The following is a 22,152-nucleotide window of genomic DNA, read 5'->3' on the forward strand; positions in this document are numbered from 1 at the left end:
TATGGAGGCAGGGATTAGCCTCATGCCAGTATGCGGGACAGGGCTTAGTCCCATGCGAAGATCAAGTAGCAAATAAGAATAGTATATGTCTTAGCTGGAGATATATTAGGTGTCTGATGGCTTGATTGATAGTGATCTTGTTACGTGTCTATATTTGTGGACGCTATTGCTAGGTCAAATGTGTCTGCGTTCAAAGAAAATATTGTAAGTTTTGTTAAAAGGAGGTTGGTTCATGCTTTTGTCCGCTAGCCTTACTTTGCTCCGTTCTGGAGGCCTTTTCGAATTTCCCTGGGTAACACCTGACTGTTACTGAAATAGAGTTTTCGAAAATATGCAATTATTGATAAAAATAGAGTCATTTTAGAAACATATTGATATATCAAGTGATTTTTAAATGAACTAGTGACTGTAACACATTTCAGAGACATTGCAGCTTTCTCATGTTAGAATTTTGAGGATCCTCCTCAATATTCTGCCCCAGTTTGGTAGATGATCCTTCGGCTATTTGTGGGTGATGAGCCTTGTTGAACCTTCTCTCAAAATTCTGCCCCAATTTCTTAACCGATTTCTGACCGTCTAGTATATGTTGTCATTGGCTGGACTTGCTCCGGAATTTTGAGGGTCCTCCTCAAAATTCTGCCCCAGTTTCTAATTTTGGGGGAAATGGAAATTTTATTATGATATGACCGAACCCATAAGGCTACCTACGTATCCCCTCTTAAATGGGAATCAGGTCAAGCATAGTTCAATTACATCATATGAGAAAAATGTAAATAATCTAAGCATAGTATATCTTGACTGCGTTTGAATTGATTCGTTTTGGCCAGATTTCTTGATCCATCTCTGCGAGTATGAGTGTTCCTCCTGTTAGCACCTTGTGAACCATGTAAGGACCTTGCCAGTTGGGAGAGAATTTCCCTTTGGCTTCATCGTGGGGTGGGAAGATCTTCTTCAGCACTAGCTGTCCTAGTGCAAATTGTCGTAGTTTGACCCTTTTGTTGAAAGCTCTGGATATTCTGTTTTGGTAAAGCTGACTATGACATACTGCGTTCATTCTTTTTCCATCTATGAGGGCCAATTGTTCATAGCGGCTCCTTATCCATTCTACATCGCTGATTTTAGCTTCCTGTATAATTCTTAAAGAAGGAATCTCTACCTCGGCTGGGATGACAGCCTCGGTACTATAAACTAGCATGTAAGGGGTTTCCCTGGTTGATGTGCGAACCATGGTGCGGTATCCCAACAGAGCAAAAGGAAGCTTCTTATGCCATTGTTTATGGTTTTCTACCATCTTCCTTAGTATCTTCTTGATATTTTTGTTAGCGGCTTCTACGGCTCCATTCATCTGAGGTCTATAGGTTGTGGAATTCTTGTGTTTGATTTTAAAAGTTTCACACATGGCTTTCATCAGATCATTGTTGATATTGGCGGCATTATCGGTAACAATGGACTCGGGTACTCCGAATCGGCAAACAATACGATCTTTGACAAAGTTTGCGATGACTTTCTTGGTTAAGGCTTTGTATGACATAACCTCTACACATTTGTGAAGTAACCAATGGCTATTAGAATAAACATGTGCCCGTTTGAAGCCGTGGGCTCGATAGGACCGATGGCATCCATTCCCCAAGTGGCGAATGGCCAATGTGAACTTGTGGCATTGAGCTCATTTGGTGGCACCTTTATCATATCGGCGTGCACTTGGCATTAGTAGCATTTGCGGACATACTGGACACAATCTGTCTCCATGGTCATCCAAAAGTAACCGGCCCTAAGTATATTCTTATCCAAGACAAAACCATTCATGTGCGGGCCACAGGTCCCAGCATGTACGTCTTTAAGTAGTTTAGAAGCCTCCTTTGCATCGACACATCTTAGCAATCCCAAATCAGGAGTTCTCCTGTACAAGTTTCCTCCACTGTGGTAGAAGTGATTGGACAATCTCCGGAGTGTACATTTCTGAGTGTGGTTCCTATGCTCTGGATATTCCCCTTTCGCCAAATAATCCTTGATGTCATGGAACCAAGGCTTTCCATCTGTCTCTTCCTCGTGAGTACAGTAAGCTGGTTGTTTATGGTTTCTCACTGGGATGGGATCAATGAAATTCTTATCTGGATTTTGTATCATGGATGGAAAAGTGGCCAATGCATCGTCAAACTCATTCTGAATTTTGGGCACATGTCAGAACTCTATCTTCATGAACCTCTTTCTCAATTCCTGCACATGGTACAGATATGGCAATATCATGGAATTTTTGGTGGCCCATTCTCCATGTACCTGGTGCACGAGCAAATCTGAATCACCAATTACCAGCAGCTCCTGAATATTCATGTCGACTGCCATGTTGAGTCCTAGTATGCAGGCTTCATATTCTGCCATGTTGTTGGTGTAGGGAAATATGAGTTTAGTAGATACCAGATAATGTTGACCTGTTTCTGATACGAAAATTGCTCCAATGCCCACTCCTTTGAAATTTGCAGCTCCGTCAAAGAACGTCCTCCAACCATCGTATGCTTTGGTAATGTCCTCTCTTACGAATGATACCTCTTCATTAGGAAAATACATTTCCAAAGGTTCATATTCTCCTCCCACCAGATTTTCAACAAGATGATCCATCAATGCTTGCCCTTTGACTGTCTTTTGAGTTACGTAGACGATATCAAACTCACTCAACAGTATCTGCCACTTGGCTAGCTTCCCAATTGGCATGGGTTTCTGAAATATATAGTTCAAAGGGTCCATCCTGGATATGAGGTATGTAGTATAGGCAAAGAAGTAATGCATCAACTTCTAGGTCGTCTAGGTCAAAGCACAGCAAGTGCGCTCTAGCAGAGAGTACTGTGCTTCGTAAGGTGTGAACTTCTTACTCAAGTAATATATGGCTTGCTCTTTTCTACCTGTATCATAATGTTGTCCCAGAACACATCCGAAGGCTCCGTATAATACAGATAGATAGAGTATCAAAGGCTGTCCTGGTTCTGGCGAGACCAAGACTAGTGGTGTGGATAGGTACTCCTTGATTTTGTCGAAAGCTTTCTGACAATCCTCACTCCAGCTTGTTTCGGCATCTTTCCTCAGCATCTTGAAGATGGGTTCACATATAATTGTGGACTGTGCTATGAAGCGACTGATATAGTTGAGACGTCCTAGGAAGCTCATCATGTCCGTTTTGCTCCTAGGAGGCAGTAATTTCTGAATTGCCTTGACTTTAGACGGATCCAGCTCGATCCCTCGACGACTGACAATGAATCCCAGTAACTTTCCTACAGGGACCCCGAATGCACACTATGTAGGGTTCAGTTTCAAGTTGTACCTCCTAAACTTGTCAAAGAACTTTCTCAAGTCTGCTATGTGATCTACGGCCTTCTTGGATTTGATAATGACATCGTCCACATACACCTCTATTTATTTGTGTATGATATCATGGAAGGTGGTTGTCATGGATCTCATGTAAGTATCCCCAACATTCTTTAGACCAAATGGCATCATCTTGTAGTAGTATACCGCTCATGGTGTAATAAAAGCGGTCTTCTCCGCGTCTTCTTCGTCCATCCAGATCTGGTGATAACTCGCGAAGCAATCTACAAAGGATTGGAGTTCATGCTTTCTGCAATTGTCGATCAAGATGTGTATATTCGGCAGTGGGAAGTCGTCCTTGGGACTAGCTCTATTTAAATCCCGACAATCAACACATACTCTGACTTTCTCATCTTTCTTCGGAACTGGCAAAATGTTGGCTAACCAAGTTGGGTACTCAACCACCGTGAGAACTTTGGCTTTGATCTGCTTAGTAACTTCCTCCTTGATTTTCAAGCTCATATCTGGTTTGAATTTTCTGAGTTTTTGCTTTACCGGCGTACACATGGGATTAGTAGGCAACTTGTGAGCCACTATGGACGTGCTCAAACTAGTCTTGTCATCATATAACCATGCGAAAATGTCCTCATATTCCTTTAGAAAATGGAAGTACTCCTCTTTATCTGTCTGCGATAAGTGAATACTGATGCGAGTCTCCTTGACGGTCTCGGCATCCCCCAAATTTACTGCTTCGGTTTCGTCCAGGTTGGACTTAGGATTATTCTCAAAGTTTTCAACTTCCCTCACAACTTCCTCAGGTATCTCATCTTCTTCATCTGAATCACTATTCTCATGTTGCGTTGCCTCGTTACATATCACAGTCATTGGTTCATCGGGAAAAGTAACAATAACGTTGTAGAAAGAAAAATATGAAAGATAATAATAAATAATAAAGAGCAATGCATTTGATTAATACTTAAAATATCCAAACGAGTACGGCTCGATGAATCGAGCATTTATTTTGAAACAAGTGAATCTTAAAACAAAATTACTGAAAATCTTAAATGCCTAAAAAGGCTATAGGAATAAAATCTGCCAAGCTACCTAGGGACTCGGCAGACCCGAGATGGTGTGGTGGTCTAGTTCCTGAGAACGGCTCCCTTCTCCACAGTCTGAATAGTGAGGCCTTCTTCCTCCTCCTCAATTATTGTACTATAGTCCATGTCTTCATCCTCCAAGAACAGATTCCTCAGCCTCGCTAATGCTTCTTCTTCTGCAGTTACCTATATTGTGTTAGCTTGGTGAAAAGTTTGATCCAGATGCGGCACCGGTTTCTCGAGAGGGTCATAAGGTCCGCACCATGGAGTCATCCAATCATCATACTCCTGCCATGTATACTAATATCCGAGCTCGAAGGTAGTACCATGACGCTTCAGCTGTATCGGCCTAGTAATACCCTAGAGATGCTTTCCAAGCCCTTTGTCGGGTTCATACCCGGGCCATGCCAGTATGCTTTTTATTTTGCTACTCCACCATTTGTCCTTTTCAACGGCATTGACACGTTCGATGTGATGATAGATTTCTCCTCCTAACATTCTTCTGTTTCTAATAACCGGGATGGTTTGACTGGTGTAAATAGGGTTACACCCATCTCTGTGAATGATCACTTCCTGATGGTTCCATTTGAAATTCACGGCTTAATGTAGTATGGAAGTCACGACACCGGCAGCATGTATCCATGGCTGGCCTAACAGAAGATTGTATGAGGCTGATAAGTCGAGCACCTGAAATTCAACGTCAAACCAAGTTGGCCCCATCTGTAGACAAAGGTTAATTTCCCCAATCATGGCCCATTGGGACCCATTGAAAGCTTTCATATTCATGCTCCATGCCCGTATTTCATGGAAACCTTTGCCCAGTCTTCTCGGAGTATCCAATGGACAAATAGTGAGGCTTGAACCTCCATCAATCAAGACCCTGGCAATGAACTTGTCTTTAAATTGCACTGTGATATGCAATGCTCTGTTGTGATTCAACCCTTCAGGTGGCAACTCATCTTCGTGGAAGATTATCTTATGACTTTCCAGCACCTGCCCTACCATATTGGCCATCTCTCCACAGGTGATATTGTTGGGCACGCAGGCTTCACTCAACACCTTCATCAAAGTATTCTTATGTGCCTCTGAATTTTGCAACAGTTATAGTATGGATATCTGAGCTGGGGTTTTGTTCAAATGATCAATGACGGAATATTCCCGTACTTGCACTTTCCTCCAAAGGTCATATGGTCCTATTTCAATGACAGGCTGCTTGGTAGCAGCTTCCTTACTTGGTCCTTCCAAGTGTTTAGGTGTATAGATTCTCCCGGTCCTGGTCATTCCTTGCGCAGCATCGGATTCCTCCATCTTTGACTTCTTTTTTCCCCTAGCCTCAGCAACATAATCCCAGGGTATTGCTTTTGAGTCGAAAGGAGGTGTGGTTGATACTGTCACCGTGAAAGGTGTGTCCACTTTCACTTCAAATGGAACAGGGGTAGCTACAGGCGGAGCTACCTCTACCTTAAATAGAACTGATGCATTTATCTCAACTTCGAGCGACGACTGAGTCTGTACTACAATGGGAGTAAGTATGACCGCAAGCCATGGAACTTCAATAGAAATTACTCACAAACCATGGACGAACTCTTGAAGAGCCTTGAATAAGATCTGGACCAGTTCTCTTCGAGGTTCTTCCACAAAAACCACATAATCGAACAACCAGGGGGATAAGAGACAAGTAGAGGCTTCGTACAGCCATAGGACGCCATAGATCGGACAGGGATTCAAAGCATTAGGGCTGATTTTAGGTGATGGCGATTAGAGTTAGGGGTTGGTCTCAGAGAAAACCAGAGAGGAGGGGATTCAAGGGTGGCTATATGGAGGAAATGATTAAGGTTTAGGGGGTCGTTTGATTAAAAAAGGTAAGTATTGATGCGAACCGCCACGATTTGATGGGGATCTTTGGTCGGGTAGGTGCAGATTGGGCTTCGGTGAATTGGGCTGGTATTAAAGGGGTATTGGGCTGGTTAATTACAAGACAAAATTGAAAATAGAAAAGGCTATTTATTAAATACCTTAAACAATTGATTAAAAAATAATTTGTAAAATAATTACTAATTATAAAAAATAAATTTCATGCGTAGAAATATTTTAAAATAGTTATTTAGTGTTTAAAAATGCAAATGACTAATTTCTGGTAAAAATAATATAAAAAATGTGTGCATGGGCTATAATTGCAAATATTTTGCAATTATAGCCAAAAGGTGTCAATTTGGCTATTTATGAAATAATTTGGACCCAATAGGACCTATAATAGTAATATTAAATCAAGACATATTCTAAATTCATTTGTGATGCAATTTTGCAATTATTTATATGAAGAAAAATATTAAAATAAATTATTTTAAGGGTATAAAAATTATGGGAAAATACCCATTGATGCTAATGCATGGTTTTAAAGGTATATATGCATTTCAAAAATATTATAGGAAAAAATTGTGTATCAACAAACACATCTCGCAGTCACATCATACTCATCATGTAGCCATCCAAACACAAATTCTACTAATAGGGACACTACCAGACATATAAATCCAAAAGCACGTGCTCACACAATCAACACCTCTATGCTCAAACCACAGTCAAAACCCGGCCTCAAGTCCTCTAGACTGGCCCATCATCATCATATTGAAATCACATCTCGCACCTCTTCCATGGAATCACAAGCCGTCGATGTATAGCTGATACCGAGCGCTCATATGCGCATACGAATGCGTGGAAGGAATTCAAAGAGTTACGCTTCAAGCTGAATCAATGTCGCACGATAAGGAAAGAAAGATGGGAAGTATATCCTAATATCTTGTAGCCTCTCGAAGATACATATGGACATCATCATACCGATCCACAAGACTCTACTAGACACTTGCTCATAACTTGTAGAACCTATGAACCTGGAGCTCTGATACCAATCTATCACAACCCAAAATCTACTAGTCATGATGGCACCTAACCCAACCCGCTAGGTAAGCCAATTAACAATTATCCAATTTTATTTAACTTAATAAAATAATTAAACAACAGAATTATCTAAATCGTATACATTTCCCAAGGACTAGTAGTACAAATCATGAGCTTGTAAGAATAGAGTTTACAAAGTTGTTATGAAGAAAATACATCTTCTGTTTGAAAAGTACATAAACAGAAATTTATAATCTAGGCTACCATGAACAAGAGGCAGCATACATCAGGAATGCAGGTACGCCTTCAAATCCATCAACCAACAATCATAGCAACATTAGCATCCGGGATCTGCACGCAATGTGCAGGTAGTGCAGTATGAGCACAACCAACCTCATGTACTCAAAAAGTAACAAACCTAACCTCATGTTGAAAGCAGTGACGAGCTGGTACATAGGTCAGGTCCAACACAAATAACCAACAGTAGTTCATACAGTGTATAGCAAATCAATAAAGAAACAGCTCAGAAATAAAGTGCTCAGCTGTTTCATAATTTTCCGAAAACAGTTCCACTTTTCAAGTATACCAATGAAACAGTTCCGAAAACAGTTCCACTGACCAACCTGACGGTCTAGAATAGCCACCGGCTCCTCCTCATAAGACAAGTCCTTGTCCAACGGGACAGTGTTGAAGTCTAACACGTGGGATGGATCGTCGTGATACTTCCGGAGCATGGACACATGAAAAACTGGATGCACGGCTGATAAGCTCGGCGGCAATGCAAGTCTATAAGCCATCCCTCCCACTCGATCAAGAACCTCAAATGGGCCAATGAACCTAGGGCTAAGCTTGCCCTTCTTCCCAAATCTCATCACGCCCTTCATAGGCGACACTCGGAGCAATACCCGCTCACCGACCATAAAAGTCACATCTCGAACCTTGCGGTCTGCGTAACTTTTTTGCCTGGACAGAGTTGTACGAAGCCTATCCTGAATAATCCTGACCTTGTCCCAAGCCTCCTGAACCAGATCCGTACCCAACGACAGAGCCTCTCCCGGCTCAAACCATCCAACCGGAGACCGATACCACCTACCATATAAGGCCTCATAAGGAGCCATCTGGATACTCGACTGGTAGCTATTGTTGTAGGCAAACTCTGCTAAAGGCAAAAACTGATCCCACGAGCCTCCAAAGTCAATGACACAAGCTCGGAGCATATCCTCCAAAATCTGAATAGTCCGCTCGGACTGCCCGTCCATCTGAGGATGAAAATGTTGTGCTCAACTCAACCTATGTACCCAACTCTCGCTGAACTGCTCTCCATAAATGGGAGGTAAACTGCGTACCTCGGTCCGAAATAATAGATACAGGCACACCATGAAGACGAACAATCTCCCGGATATAGATCTCAGCTAACCTCTCGGATAAATAGGAGACTGCCAAAGGAATGAAATGCGCTAACTTGGTCAGCCTATTAACAATGACCCATACTGCGTCGAACTTCCTCCGAGTCTGCGGGAGTCCAACAACGAAGTCTATAGTGATCTGCTCCTACTTCCACTCAGGAAGCTCAATCCTCTAAAACAAACCACCATGTCTCTGATGCTCATACTTAACCTGCTGACAATTCAAACACCGAGCCACATATACAACAATATCCTTCTTCATTCTACACCACCAATAATGCTGCCGCAAATCCTGGTACATCTTCACGGCGCCCGGATGAATAGAGTACCGGGACCTATGGGCCTTTCCTAAAATCAACTCTCGGAGTCCATCCACATTAGGCACACAAACTCGACCCTACAATCTCAAAACTCCATCATCATCTAAGGTGACCTGCATGGCACCTCCGTGCTGCAACATGTATCTAAGGACACACAAATGGGGATCATCATACTACCGATCACGGATACGCTCCAATAAAGAAGAATGAGTAACCGTGCAAGCTAATACCCGACTAGGATCAGAAATATCCAACCTCACGAACCGATTGGCCAAAGCCTAAACATCCAAAGCAAACGGCCTCTCACCGACCGAGGTATAAGCAAGACTGCCCACACTGGCTGACTTCCTACTTAAAGCATCGGCCACCACATTGGCCTTCCCCGGGTGATATAAGATAGTGATATCATAATCCTTCAACAACTCCAACCATCTCCTCTACCTCAAATTCAACTCCTTTTGCTTGAACAAATACTGAAGACTCTTGTGATCGGTGAACACCTCACATGCCACGCCATATAGATAATGCCTTTAAATCTTCAATGTATGAACAATGGCTGCCAACTCTAAATCATGAACCGGATAGTTCTTCTCATAAATCTTCAACTGCCACGAAGCATAGGCAATAACCTTACCATCATACATCAACACTACACCAAGCCCAACGCGAGAAGCATCACAATAAACTGTATAAGGCCCTGAACCTGTGGGCAAAACCAACAATGGTGCCGTAGTCAGAGCTGTCTTGAGCTTCTGAAAGCTCACCTCACACTCGTCCAACCATCTGAACTGGGCACCCTTTTGGGTCAACCTGGTCATCGGGGCTGCAATAGATAAAAACTCCTCCACGAACCGACGGTAGTAGCCTGGCAATCCTAAGAAACTCCGAATCTCTGTAGTTGATGCTAGTCTAGGCCAGTTCTTGACTGCCTCAATCTTCTTCGAATCAACCTGAATACCCTCTACTGATACAACATGACCCAGGAATGCAACTGAACTTAACCAGAACTCACACTTCGAAAACTTAACATATAGCTGACTATCCCTCAGAGTCTGAAGAACCACCCTAAGATGTTGCTCGTGCTCTTCCCGACTACGGGAGTATATCAAAATATCGTCAATTAAGACTATCACGAACGAGTCTAAATAAGGCCTGAACACTCGGTTCATCAAATCCATAAAAGTTGTTGGGGCATTTGTCAACCCGAATTACATAACCAAGAACTCATAATGCTCGTACCGAGTGCGGAAAGCTGTCCTAGGGACATCGGATGCCCTAATCCTCAACTGATGGTAGCCAGATCTCAATTCAATCTTCGAAAATACCTTGGCACCCTGAAGCTGATCAAACAAATCATCAATCCTCGGCAGTGGATACTTATTCTTGATTGTAACCTTGTTCAACTGCCGGTAATCAATACACATTCTCATTGATCCATCTTTCTTCTTAACAAACAACACCGGCGCACCCCAAGGAGAAACACTCGGCCTAATGAAACCCTTCTCAAGCAAGTCTTGCAACTTCTCCTTCAACTCTTTCAACTCAAGTGGGGCCATACGATACGGCGGGATAGTAATGGGCTGAGTGCCCAGAGCCAAATCAATGCAAAAGTCAATATCCCTGTCGGGTGGCATAGCTGGCAGGTCTGAAGGAAATACATCAGGGAACTCACGAACAACAGGCATAGAATCAATAGATGAAACCTCAACATTGGAATCACGAACATAAGCCAAATAGGCCAAACACCCCTTCTCAACCATGCGTCGAGCCTTCACATAAGAGATAACACTATAGGTAGTATGACCAGGAATCCCTCTCTACTCTAAATGAGGCATACCCGGTAAAGCTAAGGTCATAGTTTTGGTATGACAGTCCAAGATAGCGTGGTAAGGTGATAACCAATCCATACCCAATATAACATCTAAATCAACCATGTCTAGAAGCAACAAATCTACACGAGTCTCAAGACCCTCAATCTCTACAATATAAGAACGATGGACTTGATCAACCACAATAGAATCACCCACCGGTGTAGACACATATACAGGAACACTCAATGAATCACTAGGCATGACCAGATACGGTGCAAAATAAGATGACACATACGAGTATATAGACCCTGGATCAAATAACACTGAGGCATCTATATCACAAACCAGAACTGTACCTGTAATAACTACATCTGAAGCCTCAGGCCCGGGTCTGGCTGGGAGAGCATAACATTGGGGCTGGGCCCTACTACCCTGAACTATCTCTCTGGGACTGCCTGCTGCTAGTTGACCTCCACCTCTGGTGGCCTGAGCTCCACCTATAGCACCTCTACCTCCACCTCAAGCACCTCTACCCCCACCTTTAGCTGGATGGGCGACCTGTGGAGCACCTGGTGCCTGAACCATAGCACGGGAACCCTGATGCGGAGAACTGCTCGCAGCTCGAGGGCAATACCTAGCAATATGCCTTGTGTCGCTGCAAGCAAAACAAGCCCTCGGCTACTAGGGCTGACGACCCTGGAAACTCTGAAGCGGCAGTGCACTGATAGGTGCTGGTGGTGCACTGAATGACTTCTGATCAGAATACTGCATCGGAGGTCCACGGCTACCTGAAGCACCGTGAGAAACCTGAAGAGCTGACTGAAAGGTCCTAGGAGGATGGCCTCTACCATATGAATCTCTACCTCCAGACGAGGGACCACTGAATCTGCCTGAATGATGGGGCCTCTTATCCGACCCATGACCACCTCCCTGCGACAGAACCATCTCAACTCTGCGGGCCACATTGGCCGCCTCCTGGAAAGATATCCCACTCCAAGTCTCCCTAGCCATCTTAACACGAATCGGCTGAATAAGACCTCCTCACCCTCTCTCTCTCTCTCTCTCTCAGTAGGAAGTATGACAAGGGCATGGCGAGCTAAGTCGATGAACCTGGTCTCATACTGGGTAACCGTCATGGAACCCTTCTAGAGGCGCTCAAACTACCTCTGATAGGCCTCTCTTTGAGTAATGGGGATAAACTTCTCCAGAAACAACACTGAAAACTGTTCCTAAGTCAAGGCTGGCAATCCGGGTAGTCTAGCCAAGAAATAACCTCTCCACCAAGCCTTGGCGGATCCAGACAAGCGAAATGTAGCAAAATCGACCCCATTGGTCTCAATAATACCCATGCTCCTGAGAACCTCATGGAAGCTATATAGATAATCCTGGGGGTCCTCAGAAAAAGCACCGCTGAAAGTAGAAGTGAAGAGCTTGGTGAACCTATCTAGCCTCCACAAAGCATCGGCAGACATAGTTGCTCTATCACCGGTATGAGCTTCTACACTCGGCTGAACTGCTCCAACTGGTTGAACCGCTGGAGTCTGAATTTGGGGAGCTACCTACTCCGGAGTACGTGTAGCAGGAGTCTGAGCCCCTCCTCCAGCTTGAGAAGTGGCTGGTGCTACCGAAAGTAAGCCTGCACGGGTGACACTCTCCATGAGGCCCACTAATCGGACCATAGCATCCTGAAGAGCTAAGGTAGCTATAAACCCCTCTAGGACCTGAGCTGGGCACACCAGAACTGCTGGGGCAGAACCTCCTCCTCAAAATCAACCTAAGGCTCCGCCATTGGTGCTGTTGCCCGGGGCTGAGCTCTGCGAAATTAGAAATCTTAACCCTTTTGTTTTAATCCTTTTTATAACATACATTAACAAGCGATGAACATTTAAATAACAGCAGAATATGAGATTAAGCGGAAGTCTTAGATAAAATGAACCAAAATAACAAGAAACTCCACATATGCCTCTACCTAGAAACTAGTGTCACAACATTCAGACTACTAAGATCACTACCCACAACTATTTGAAAGAAAGAAAACACCGTCTATCTCTGATACAAAAGATAACAGAACATAATAAGAGATAGAGGAGAAGTCGGGCCTGCGGATGCCTGCAAGGCTACCTTGGTATCTCGGTGGACTGAAGGTTCCCCTACTGCTGCTGACCAAGTGCTGCTCTGGTATATGCACAGAGTGCAGAGTGTAGCATCAGCACAACCGACCCCACGTGCTGGTAAATGTCTGGCCTAACAACGGCGAGGTAGTGACGAGGCTAGAACCAGACTCCAGATAAACCTGTGCAGTTATATATATATATATATATATATATATAGCGGAAAGATAAACGGAAACATACAATTAAAGCTGGGAAGGGGAAACATGCTTCGGAGATAGCTGATAAAACAAAATCTCAAGAGAATTATAAGGAAACCAAAATTTAACTTCTAACACGGATAAGGAAAATAAAGGCAGATTTCGATTTCAGTTCACATCTTGTTGCAGACGTGTAACCCTGTCCCATTTCTCATATCTTGTGGCATGCGTACCACCCGCTCCCAGTTCACTATATCTCGTAGTAGGCGTACCACCCGCTCCCATTTCATTTAAATCCTGTGGTAGGCGTACCACCCGCTCCCATTTCATCATGTCTTCTGGTAGGCGTACCACCTGCTCCCATTTCATTAAATCTTGTGGTAGGCATACCACCCGCTCCCATTTCATTAAATCTTGTGGTAGACGTACCACCCGCTCCCATTTCCTTAAATCTTGTGGTAGGCGTACCACTCGCTCCTAATTCATTAATTCTTATGGTAGGCGTACCACCAGCTCCCATTTCATTAAATATTTTAGTAGGCGTACCACCCGCTCCCATTTACAAGACAACACCAAATCACAAGGAATCCTGGCAAGGGAACTAAGCAATATAATAACTTCCCGGCAAGGGAACAATAATATCAAAGTAAACATCACATCAAGGGAGAATCAGCTATAACCAATCTTAACTCAACTTCTACTCAGCTCAATTCATACCAATACTCAATCATAAATAAAGTCCACGATAAATAAACTAAATCCTTGCTCAATATCGAGAATCATCGATTAAGGCGTCTGTAGTATCATTTAAGAACACAACAACTATCAATTTAAAACTCATGGTCACGCTCGAAACCAACGTATAGATACTCACCACCATGCTTATACGTCGTACTCGACAAGAAGCAATTAGCAAATAGGACACAACTCCTAATCCCTCAAGCTAAGGTTAAACCAAACACTTACCTTAAACTTCCACGGCCAACTCAATCCCCAATTACCGCCTTTCCTTTCGAATTCGGCTCCAAATCAATTGTATCTATACATAAATGACTTAATAACATCAATAAATGCTAAACAATGTGACTCCAATGCCTAATTATAGCTTTCCAATCATTCTTCCCAAAAACCCAAATATCGACCCCGGGCCCGCTTGGTCAAAACACGAAGTTTGGACCAAAATCAAATCACCCATTCACCCATAAGCTCGAATATATAATTTTTTTTTAAATCCGACCACAAAACAAGGTCTAAATCACAAATAATCAAAAAGCCCTAACTCTACCCAAATACCCAATTTTCTACCTTTACTTCCATGATTCAAGCCTAGAAATCTAGTAGATGTTGATGAAGATGGAAGAAAACGAGTTAAAGATTACTTACCCAAGAAGTTTTGGGGAAGAAGTGCTTCAAGGATCGCCTAAGAGCTTTGGGAAAGAAGAAGTTTTGGAAAATTTTATAAAATCCCGTAATGCTACTGTTTCTGGTTATTTAAAATTTAACTGGGCGAATTTGTCCTATGCGATCGCAGAAAAAGGAGTGTGATCGCATAGAATAAATGGGACAGGGCTCTGCGATCGCGAATTACACTATGTGATCCCATAGAGGAAGTAATGAAGGTTGGGTTAACATACTGCGATCGCAGAGGAAATAATGCGATCGCGTAGAGCAAAATATAGGACCTCTCAGGCTTAACAATATGCGATCGTGGGAGGCACTATGCGATCGCATAGAACAAACTGAACCCCTGAAAATTTACATTATGCGATCGCGGACATAGCTATGGAATCGCATAGCACAAAAGACTGGACACCAGCAGACAGCAGTTCTGCAATTTTTCCTAAGTTCGAAACTTCCCAAAACACATCTGAAACACACCCGAACCCTTGGGGCTCCTAACCAAACAAACGTACTAACTCAACAACATCATACGAACTTATCTGTGCAATCAAATTGCCAAAATAACATCACGAACATCGAATTAAACCTCAAAATCCAAGAATTTTCTCAAACTTCATAAAGCATGAACTTTATCAATTTAGGTCTGAATCACGTCAAACAACGTCTGTTTTTCACCAAATTTTACAAAAACATCTTAAATCATATATAAGACATGTACCGGGCACAGGAACCAAAATACGGCCCCAATACCAACACGTTCTAATTAAATTTCATTTTAAATTTCCTTAAACAATTTTAGAAAATAATTTTCTTTAAAAATTCTATTCTCGGGCTTGGGACCTCGGAATTCGATTCCAGGCATACGCCCAAGTCCCATATTTTCTTACGGACCCTCCGGGACCGTCAAATCACGGGTCCGGGTCCATTTACCCAAAACGTTAACCGAAGTCAAATTAATTCATTTTATAACCAAATTTATCATTTTTTACAGATTTTCATATTTAAGCTTTCCGGTTACACGCCAGGACTGCGCACGCAATTTGAGGCGACTCTAAACAAGGTTTTCAAGCCCTGAGAACACATAATTCAATTTAAAAATAAGTGATGACATGTTGGGTCATCACATTGTCCACCTCTAAAACAACCGTTCGTCCTCGAATGGACATAAAAAGGAAGTACCTGAGTCAGGGAAACGATGTGGATAACAGCTCCGCATATTAGACTCGGACTCCCAGGTCGATGCCTCAGGAGGCTGACCTCTCCACTGAACACGAACAGAAGGAAAACTCTTCGATCTCAACTGATGAACCTGCCGGTCTAGAATAGCCACCGGCTCCTCCTCATAAGACAATACCTTGTCCAACTAGACAGTGTTGAAGTCTAACACGTGGGATGGATCGCTGTGATACTTCTGGAGCATGGACACATGAAACACTGGATGCACGGCTGATAAGCTCGATGGCAATGCAAGTCTATAAGCCACCCCTCCCACTAGATCAAGAACCTCAAATAAGCCAATGAACCTAGGGCTAAGCTTGCCCTTCTTCCCAAATCTCATCACGCCCTTCATAGGCGACACTCGGAGCAATACCCGCTCACCGACCATAAAAGTCACATCGAACCTTGCGGTCTGCGTAACTTTTTTGCCTGGACAGTGTTGTACGAAGCCTATCCAGAATAATCCTGACCTTGTCCCAAGCCTCCTGAACCAGATCTGTACCCAACAACCGAGCCTCTCCCGGCTCAAACCATCCAACCGGAGACCGATACCACCTACCATATAAGGCCTCATAAGGAGCCATCTGGATACTCGACTGGTAGCTATTATTGTAGGCAAACTCTGCTAAAGGCAAAAACTGATCCCACGAGCCTCCAAAGTCAATGACACAAGCTCGGAGCATATCCTCCAAAATCTAATAGTCCGCTCGGAATGCCCGTCCATCTGAGGATGAAATGTTGTGCTCAACTCAATATGTGTACCCAACTCTCGCTGAACTGCTCTCCAGAAATGGGAGGTAAACTACGTATCTCGATCCGAAATGATAAACACAGGCACACCATGAAGACGAACAATCTCCCGGATATAGATCTCACCTAACCTCTCGGGTGAATAGGAGACTGCCACATGAATGAAATGCGCTAACTTGGTCAGCCTATCAACAATGACCCATACTGCGCCGAACTTCCTCCGAGTCTGCGGGAGTCCAACAACGAAGTCCATAGTGATCTGCTCCTACTTCCACTCGGGAAGCTCAATCCTCTAAAACAAACTACCAGGTCTCTGATGCTCATACTTAACCTTCTGACAATTCAAACACCGAGCAACATATGCAACAATATCCTTCTTCATTCTACGCCACCAATAATGCTGCCGCAAATCCTGGTACATCTTTGCGGCGCCCGGATGAATAGAGTACCGGGAGCTATGGGCCTCTCCTAAAATTAACTCTCGGAGTCCATCCACATTAGGCACACAAACTCGACCCTACAATCTCAATACTCCATCATCATCTAAGGTGACCTGCTTGGCACCTCCGTGCTGCACCATGTCTCTAAGGACACACAAATGGGGATCATCATACTACCAATCACGAATACGCTCCAATAAAGAAGAACGAGCAACCGTGCAAGCTAATACCCGACTAGGCTCAGAAATATCCAACCTCACGAACCGATTGGCCAAATCCTGAACATCCAAAGCAAACGGCCTCTCACCGACCAGGATATAAGCAAGACTGCCCATACTGGCTGACTTCCTACTTAAAGCATCGGCCACCCACATTGGCCTTCCCCGGGTGATATAAGATAGTGATATCATAATCCTTCAACAACTCCAACCATCTCCTCTTCCTCAAATTCAACTCCTTTTGCTTGAACAAATACTGAAGACTCTTGTGATCGGTGAACACCTCACATGCCACGCCATATAGATAATGCCTCCAAATCTTCAATGTATGAACAATGGCTATCAACTCTAAATCATGAACCGGATAGTTCTTCTCATGAATCTTCAACTGCCGCGAAGCATAGGCAATAACCTTACCATCCTATATCAACACTGCACCAAGCCCAACGCGAAAAGCGTCACAATAAACTATATAAGGCCCTGAACCTGTGGGCAAAACCAACACCGGTGTCGTAGTCAGAGCTGTCTTGAGCTTCTGAAAGCTCGCCTCACACTCATCTGACCATCTGAACTGGGCACCCTTTTGGGTCAACCTGATCATCGGGGCTGCAATAGATAAAAAACCCTACACGAACCGACGGTAGTAGCCTGCCAATCCCAAGAAACTTCGAATATCTGTAGTTGATGCTAGTCTAGGCCAGTTCTTGACTACCTCAATCTTCTTCGGATCAACCTGAATACCCTCTACTGATATAACATGACCTAGGAATGCAACTGAACTCAACCAGAACTCACACTTTGAAAACTTAGCATATAGCTGACTATCCCTCAGAGTCTGAAGAACCACCCTGAGATACTACTCGTGCTCTTCCTGACTGCGGGAGTATATCAAAATATCGTCAATTAAGACTATCACGAACGAGTCTAAATAAGGCCTGAACACTCGGTTCATCAAATCCATAAAAGTTGTCGGGGCATTTGTCAACCCGAATTACATAACCAAGAACTCATAATGCTCGTACCGAGTGCGGAAAGCTGTCCTAGGGACATCGGATGCCCTAATCCTCAACTGATGGTAGCCAGACTCAAGTCAATCTTCGAAAATAACTTGGCACCCTGAAGCTGATCAAACAAATCATCAATCCTCGGCAGTGGATACTTATTCTTGATTGTAACCTTGTTTAATTGCCGGTAATCAATACACATTCTCATTGATCCATCTTTCTTCTTAACAAACAACACTGGCGCACCCCAAGGCGAAACACTCGGCCTAATGAAACCCTTCCCAAGCAAGTCTTGCAACTTCTCCTTCAACTCTTTCAACTCAAGTGGGGCCATACGATACGGCGGGATAGAAATGGGCTGAGTGCCCCGAGCCAAATCAATGCAAAAGTCAATATCCCTGTCCGGTGGCATACCCGGCAGGTCTGAAGGAAATACCTCAAGGAACTCACGAACAACAGGCACAAAATCAATACTTGAAACCTCAGCATTGGAATCACGAACATAAGCCAAATAGGCCAAACACCCCTTCTTGACCATGCACCGAGCCTTCACATAAGAGATAACACCACAGGTAGTATGACCAGGAGTCCCTCTCCACTCTAAACGAGGCATACCCGGTAAAGCTAAGGTCACAGTTTTGGCATTACAATCCAAGATAGCATGGTAAGGTGATAACCAGTCCATCCCCAATATAATATCTAAATCAACCACGTCTAGAAGCAACAAATCTACACGAGTCTCAAGACCCTCAATCACTACAATACAAGAACAATGGACTTGATCAAGCACAATAGAATCACCCACCGGTGTAGACACATAAACAGGAACACTCAATGAATCACTAGGCATGACCAGATACGGTACAAAATAAGATAACACATACGAGTATATAGACTCTGGATCAAATAACACTAAGGCATTTCTATCACAAACCAGAACCGTACCTGAAATAACTGCATTTGAAGCCTCAGCCTCGGGTCTGGCTGGGAGAGCATAACATCGGTGTTGGGCCCCACCACCCTGAACTACCTCTTTGGGACGGCCTGCAGCTATCTGACCTCCACCTCTTGCGGCCTGAGCTCCACCTCTAGCACCTCTACCTCCACCTCTAGCTGGCTGGACGGCCTGTGGAACACCTGGTGCTTGAACCATAGCACGGGAACCCTGATGCAAAGAACTACTCGGTGCTCGAGGGCAATACCTAGCAATGTGCCTCGTGTCGCTGCAAGTAAAATAAGCCCTCGGCTGCTGGGGCTGACGACCCTGGAAACTCTAAAGTGGCGGTGCACTGATAGGTGTTGGTGGTGCACTGAAGGACTTCTGATCAGAATACTGCATCGGAGGTCCACTGCTACCTGAAGCACCATGAGAAACCTGAAGAGCTGACTGAAAGGGCCTAGGAGGATGGCCTCAACCATATGAATCTCTACCTCCAGACGATATACTACTGAATCTGCCTGAATGACGGGGCCTCTTATCCGACCCATGACCACCTCCCTGCTACAGAACCATCTCAACTCTGCGGGCCACATTGGCCGCCTCCTAGAAAGATATCTCACTCCCAGTCTCCCTAGCCATCTGAACACGAATCGGCTGAATAAGACCATCAATAAACCTCCTCACCCTCTCTCTCAGTAGGAAGTATGACAAGGGCATGGCAAGCTAAGTCGATGAACCTGGTCTCATACAGGGTAACCGTTATGGAACCCTGCTGGAGGCACTCAAACTGCCTTCGATAGGCCTCTCTCTGAGTAATGGGGAGAAACTTCTCCAGAAACAATACTGAAAACTGCTCCCAAGTCAAGGCTGGCGATCCAGCTGGTCTAGCCAAGCAATAACCTCTCCACCAAGTCCTGGCGGATCCAGACAAGCGAAATGTAGCAAAATCGACCCCATTGGACCATGTTCCTGAGAACCTCGTGGCAGCTGTATAGATAATCCTAGGGGTCCTCAGAAGAAGCACCGCTGAAAGTAGAAGTGAAGAGCTTGGTGAACCTATCCAGCCTCCAGAAAGCATCGGCAGACATAGTTGCTCCATCATCGGTCTGAGCTACAACACCCGGCTGAACTGCTCCAACTGGCTGAACCGCTGGAGTCTAAATCTGGGGAGCTACCTGCTCCGAAGTGCATGTAGCAGGAGTCTGAGCCCCTCTTCCAGCCTGAGAAGTGGCTGGTGCTACCGAAAGCAAGCCTGCCCGGGTGACACTCTCCATGAGGCCCACTAACCGGACTAGAGCATCCTGAAGAACTAGGGTAGCTATAAACCCCTCTGGGACCTGAGCTGGGCACACAAGAACTACTCGGGCCGGAACCTCCTCCTCAAAATCAATCTGAGGCTCTGCCACTGGTGCTGCTGCTCGGGGCAGAACTGCTGAGCGGTAGATAAAGAAGCGCATGTTCTCGCCATCTGCGAAAGAACAGAGTAGAAGTTCAATTAGCATTTGAGAAACAAAACCGCACGACAGGAAAGAACAAATGTGAAGTTTTTCCTAACTCTGTAGCCTCTAGGGGATAAATACAGACATTTACGTACTGATTTCTCAGACTCTACTGAGTTTGTCCGTGAATTGTGAGACCTATGTAACCTAGAGCTCTGATACTAACTTGTCACGACCCGGATTTTTCCACACTCGGGAGTCGTGATGGCGCCTACTCGTAGAAGCTAGGCAAGCCGCGAAATTAGAAATCTTAACCCTTTTGTTTTAATCCTTTTTATAACATACATTAACAAGTGATGAACATTTAAATAACAGCGGAATATGAGATTAAGCGGAAGTCTTAGATAAAATGAACCAAAATAACAAGAAACTCCACATATGCCTCTACCTAGAAACTAGTGTCACAACATTCACGGACTACTAAGATCACTACCCACAACAGTTTTGAAAGAAAGAAAACACTGTCTGTCTTGGATACAAAAGATAACAGAACATAATAAGAGATAGAGGAGACGACGGGCCTGCGGACGCCTGCAAAGCTACCTTGGTGTCTCAGTGGACTGAAGGTCGGCTCCCCTACTGCTGCTGACCAAGTGCTGCTCCGGTATCTGCACAAAGTGCAGAGTGTAGCATCAGCACAACTGGCCCCATGTGTTGGTAAGTGTATGGCCTAACCTCGGCGAGGTAGTGACGAGGCTAGGACCAGACTCCAGATAAACCTATGCAGTTATATATATATATATATATATATATATATATATATATATATATATATATATATATATATATACAGCAGAAAGATAAACAGAAACATACAATTAAAGCTGGGAAGGGGAAACATGCTTCGAGGATAGCAGATAAAACAGAATCTCAAGAGAATTATAAAGAAACCAAAATTTAACTTCTAACACAGATAAGGAAAATAAAGGCAGATTTCGCTTTCAGTTCACAACTTGTTGTTGGCGTGCAACCCGGTCCCATTTCTCATATCTTGTGGCAGGCGTACCACCTGCTCCCAGTTCACTATCTCGTGGTAGGCGTACCACCTGCTCCTATTTCATTAAATCTTGTGGTAGGCGTACCACCCGCTCCTATTTACAAGCCAACACCAAATCACAAGGAATCCCGGCAAGGGAACAAAGCAATATAATAACTTCCCGGTAAGGGAATAATAATATCAAAATAAACATCCCGGCAAGGGAGAATCAGCTATAACCAATCTTAACTCAACTTCTACTCAGCTCAATTCATACCAATACTCAATCATAGATAAAGTCCACGATAAATAAACTAAATCCTTGCTCAATATCGAGAATCGTCGATTAAGGCATCCGTAGTATCATTTAAGAACACAACAACTATCAATTTAAGACTCACGATCATGCTCAACACCAACGTATAGATATTCACCACCATGCGTATACGTCGTACTCGATAAGAAACAATTAGCAAATAGGACACAACTCCTAATCCCTCAAGCTAAGGTTAGACCGAACACTTACCTCAAACTTCCACGGCCAACTCAATCCTCAATTACCGTCT

General features: G+C 44.0%; 2 protein-coding genes across 2 annotated transcripts; both read right to left on the minus strand.

Moving 5' to 3' along the window:
* Nucleotides 1-778: 778 nt before the first annotated feature.
* On the minus strand, nucleotides 779-1,291 carry LOC138889560 (uncharacterized). The gene has a single exon (XM_070172886.1). It carries the CDS (start codon nucleotides 1,289-1,291, stop codon nucleotides 779-781), a length of 513 nt encoding a protein of 170 aa, XP_070028987.1.
* A 416-nt stretch (nucleotides 1,292-1,707) lies between these two features.
* Nucleotides 1,708-2,343, minus strand: LOC138889561 (uncharacterized). Its single transcript, XM_070172887.1, has 2 exons — nucleotides 2,278-2,343; nucleotides 1,708-2,163 (listed from the first exon to the last, which is right to left on the minus strand). Exons 1-2 carry the CDS (start codon nucleotides 2,341-2,343, stop codon nucleotides 1,708-1,710), a joined length of 522 nt encoding a protein of 173 aa, XP_070028988.1.
* Between the last annotated feature and the right edge of the window lie 19,809 nt (nucleotides 2,344-22,152).

Source organism: Nicotiana sylvestris, chromosome 4 (genome assembly GCF_000393655.2).
Source record: "Nicotiana sylvestris chromosome 4, ASM39365v2, whole genome shotgun sequence".
NCBI lineage: Eukaryota > Viridiplantae > Streptophyta > Magnoliopsida > Solanales > Solanaceae > Nicotiana > Nicotiana sylvestris.

Coding starts and splice junctions, on each gene's coding strand:
- LOC138889560 (XM_070172886.1), bottom strand. CDS start 1,291: ATGGTAGAAAACCATAAACAATGGCATAAGAAGCTTCCTTTTGCTCTG.
- LOC138889561 (XM_070172887.1), bottom strand. CDS start 2,343: ATGGCAGTCGACATGAATATTCAGGAGCTGCTGGTAATTGGTGATTCA. Junction 2,164..2,277: donor CAGATTTGCTCGTGCACCAG/GTACATGGAGAA, acceptor CCCAAAATTCAG/AATGAGTTTGACGATGCATT.